At 49.8% G+C, this 4,106-nt stretch overlaps 1 protein-coding gene and 1 long non-coding RNA gene across 2 annotated transcripts in view; both read right to left on the bottom strand.

The window, feature by feature from the left end:
• The window catches only part of LOC107183890, a 5,845-nt gene that overhangs the window by 1,260 nt on the left and 479 nt on the right, over window positions 1-4,106 (bottom strand). The window contains exon 2 of the long non-coding RNA XR_001514711.1: window positions 3,922-3,924. This is a non-coding gene — a long non-coding RNA (uncharacterized LOC107183890). The remainder of the gene's footprint in view (window positions 1-3,921; window positions 3,925-4,106) is intronic.
• On the bottom strand, window positions 40-1,427 carry LOC107183889 (alpha-1-acid glycoprotein 1-like). Its single transcript, XM_015567121.1, has 4 exons — window positions 1,302-1,427; window positions 765-907; window positions 466-536; window positions 40-219 (listed from the first exon to the last, which is right to left on the bottom strand). Exons 1-4 carry the CDS (start codon window positions 1,410-1,412, stop codon window positions 71-73), a joined length of 474 nt encoding a protein of 157 aa, XP_015422607.1. The 5' UTR covers window positions 1,413-1,427; the 3' UTR covers window positions 40-70.

The following is a 4,106-nucleotide window of genomic DNA, read 5'->3' as shown; positions in this document are numbered from 1 at the left end:
CTTTCCCTCTGTCCCTCCCCCTCCCGTTCACTCTCTAAAAATCAATGGGAAAATATCCTCAGGTGAGGATTTACAAAAAACAAAAAGAGTGGAGGGGAGGCAGGACTGGAACCAACCTCGGGTTGAGTCCAGGTCTAATTGCAGGATGAGTGAGAGAGACAAGGGGGCTCCTGTCTCTCCATTTCCTGAGCTGATCACGGCAATGTCCTCCGTGGGTGGCTTGTGAGTATTAAAGTGGGTTCATTCATAGAAAGCACTTCAAACAGCACCCGGCACAGAGTAAGAGCTCAGAGAGGTTGGCAGCTATGACTGATTGCTTCAGTGTGCAGGCAGCGGGCCCATGGAGATGTAAGAAGAGGGCATCTCCCAGGCTCTCTGGGCCCAAAGCCCCAGGTCCCCTCCTTTGGCCTGGCCCACCCACCATCTCCCCCATCTCACACAGCAACCCTTCCTCTCAGGACTCACTGTATTTGGACAGGGTCGCATTTTCCCGTTGGACCTTCAGGTTGGTGGAGTTATAAATGCACTGATCACCTCTAAAGCCAGAGAGAAGAGGGGAGAAAACAGTAAGATAGTCAAGGAGAAGTGAATTGTTACAATCTTGGAGGGAGTCAGGTGGCAATTAGAGTCAGCCCCGCCCCCATTTCCTGGATGAGAAGGCTGAGGCCTGGTGCAGGAGGGCATGCTCAGGGTGTTTGGGCAGCTGGGAGGAGGAGCCAGAAGCTGGGCTGAGCTGGCATGCTTGGGTCATGTGTGAGTCTTACATGGTCATGTACTGTCTGAGCAGTATCGTGTCCTCCGTGTGGTTGGGGGTGAAGTAAAAGAAGCCTGCTTGGATTTTGCTAGCTTCCTTCTTGTACTCGGGGAAGCGGTAAGCCGAGCCGATATAAAACCACTTGCCAGAGATCTGAGGAGAAGCCAGGAGCAGGTGATGGAGACTGAGAGCCTAATCCTTGATAGTCACCTGGGAGGAGACTCGGGCAGATCTTTCCACTTTGCAAATCAGGAGACAGAGGCCCAGCGGAGGAGTGGGGCTGCAGGAGCTCACTGTAGAAACCAGCCTTCACTTACCTGCCCCCCTCACCCCCACTCCCAAACCCCCGCCTCTCCGGCGGCCCCCACCGTCATCTGCCCTGCTGAGGGACTTTGCAAGGAGGCTCTGAGCTTGGAGACAGAGGAAGCCGCTGGAGGCTGCCCTGGTTCTCACCCCAGCGCCCAGGAGAGGCTGACCGCAAGCCCGCAGGGGAAGGGAGTCCAGAGAGGGAGACAGCTCCCATGGCGCCCAGGGCCCAGGCACCCACCTGGTCCAGGGAGGCATTGGTGATGGGCACCGAGAAATTGGGACACGCCGGGCTCTGGGCGTCCAGCAGGGGAAGAAGGCTCAAGACTGCAAGGACCCAGGGCAGCGCCATGGCAAGAGGAGGATGCCGCTAGTGTCCGAGGTACTGGTGGCTGAGGGGTGGGGGAGGGGGGGAGGAGGTGGGGGAAGGCAAACATGGATTCAGTTCCAGTTGAGTGTGGTAACAACTGTGAAAGACCAAAAGTCCAGAGAGGCCCCAACCCAGGCCTGGAGGCAGGGATATTTTCCGAAAAAGAAACAAACACGTGGCATTAAGTTGAATGTCTGTTTTCAGTAAGTGTATTATGTGAACCATCTCCCACATCTGAAACAGGAAATCACTTTTGTGTCGTCTTCATCCTCTGCTATTCAAGTGGGAAGCTTGCTCTCTTTCACCAGCTGCCCCCATCCTGGAGCAGTGCCCAGCACACAGTGGGTGCTCAGGAATCCTGTGCAATTACTAACTCTACCACCCTTCTGCATTTCTACATGACGGGGTCAAATCTTTATTCATACAAGTAATATTTTCACAAAGCATTATTATGGTATGCTTACAACTTTGGGTGCTCATCCATTTTATTTTTTTAAATGATAATTTTATTGCTGAGAAGGGAGTGGGAGAGAGAGATAGAAACTTCAGTGATGACAATGATTGGCTGACTCCTGCTCGCCCTCTACTAGGGATCAAGCCCACAACCCTGCCTTGTGCCCTTGACCAGAATGGAACCTGGGACTCTTTAATTCGCAGGCTGATGCTCCATCCAATGAACCAAACCAGCTAGTGCCATCTAGATATATATAAAAGCCTAATATGCTAAGTGTCCCCTCAGGAGTTTGATTGCTCTCTATGATGTGCGCTGACCACCAGAGGGCAGCGCGGAACAGAGGAAGGTCCCAGCTGGCAGCCAGCAGCCACTAGGGACCCTGCCCATGCACGAATTTTATGCACTGGGCCTCTAATTTTATATATTTTGAATATCTTTTCATGTTTCACTGTAGTTAGTGGTTGTGATTTTAAAGTTCACATCACCTTTCAGTCACTTCCTAGATTATAATTTACTTAATCGTGCCCTCTCTTTATATCTTTCTGTAGCATTTTATGTTATTGTTTCCAGCTTTATTGAGGTATAATTGCCTATGGTGTTTTACATTGTGATTTTTCCTCTCTGATGACAGGTGTCAGAGAGTGACCAAACTGCTTTCTAGAATTACCACTCCTCTCCAGAGTCACGTGTAAGGCTTTAGTGTAATTTAAAATAGCCCCCAAAGTAGAAAAGATTCAAAGACTCAGTTAGCAGGAAAATGGGAAAACTAATGGTAGTGTTTCTTTGCAATGAAATATTACTTAGCAATAAAAAGCAGTGAACTACGGACACGGGGAACAATATGAATGAATCTCAAAAACATAATGCTGGGCAAAAGAAGCCAGCCGTGGTCGAGCCTGTGCTGTCTGTTCTGTAGGGGTTCAGAACAAGCGCTCCAAGATGTGCCATTCAGCAGCGTCTTTTTACCTGAACACAAGCCGGGACCAGGAGGCTCAAGAAGAACCTTGAACCTTCCCCCTAACCGCCTAAAAGAACTGAGGACAGCCTGAGCCGGTTTGGCTCAGTGGATAGAGCATCGGCCTGTGGACTCAAGGGTCTTGGGTTCGATTCCAGTCAAGGGCAAGTACCCCAGTTTGCAGGCTCGATCCCCAGAAGGGGGCGTGAAGGGGGCAGCCGATCAATGATTCTCTCTCATGATTGATGTTTCTATCTCTCTCTCTCTCTCCCTTCCTCTCTGAAATCAATAAAAAATATATTTTTTAAAAAAGAATTGAGGATAGAGGACCTGCCCCAGGAAGGGAGCTATCATCTTGGAGAACTGGAATTATCTAGGGCGAACTGGAGACCCAAGCAAAGAGCAAGGTTTGGTCTTTCTTGTAACCTGCGTGCCTCTTGAAGCAAAACCACAGGCAGTGAGTGTGATACAGGACATGTATGGATTTGGTCTCTCCCTCTGTTTCCTGGCACAAATCTTCTAAAACCCTCTGAATATCTTTGTATGCTAATGAGATGGCAGGTGTCTGCGGCCTCCTGGATATCCTCAGGGTGGGAGCTGGTTACCAGGGGAACCAACCTGTGCGGAGAGGGCCTGCAAGCTCCCTGCTCCTCCCCAGACTTCGCTCTCTGCATCTCCTCTGACTGTTCCTGAGCTATAATATCCTTTCTCATACACCGGTGATCTAGGCAGTAAACTCCTCACCCTGAGTTCTGTGAGCTGTGGATTTTATAGGTTTAAATTGCCAAACTCGCAGGCAGGATCGATTAGAAGCACAGGTGACAACCAGCCTGGGGGGTTGGCCTCTGAGTGAAGAGTCTCGCAGGACTGAGCCCTTACCTGTGGGATCTGATGCTGACTCCGATGAATTGAATTGGAGGACACCCAGCTAGCATCCGGAGAGTCGGATCGCTTGGTGTGGGAGAGAGTCCACACTGTGAGCAGAGAGAAACTAATTTCCGCCTCTCCTCAGAAGGGATGTGTGCTCCTCACCCTCCTCACTGTTGTCAGGCTGCCCCTAGAGGCTCCGCTCTCCTCCCAACCTTCTGGCCCTTTAAATACAGTTCCTCATGTTGTGACCCAACCATAAAATTATTTCCGTTGCTACTTCATAACTGTAATGTTGCTACTGTTATGAATCGTAATGTAAATACCTGATATGCAGGATATATTTTCATTGTTACAAATTGAACATAATTAAAGCATAGTGATTAATCACAAAAACAAC

Source organism: Myotis davidii, unplaced genomic scaffold (assembly GCF_000327345.1).
Source record: "Myotis davidii unplaced genomic scaffold, ASM32734v1 scaffold142, whole genome shotgun sequence".
In the NCBI taxonomy this organism is placed as follows: Eukaryota; Metazoa; Chordata; class Mammalia; order Chiroptera; family Vespertilionidae; genus Myotis; species Myotis davidii.
Note: the sequence above shows the minus strand (reverse complement) of the source record. Positions and strands in the feature narration are given on the sequence as shown.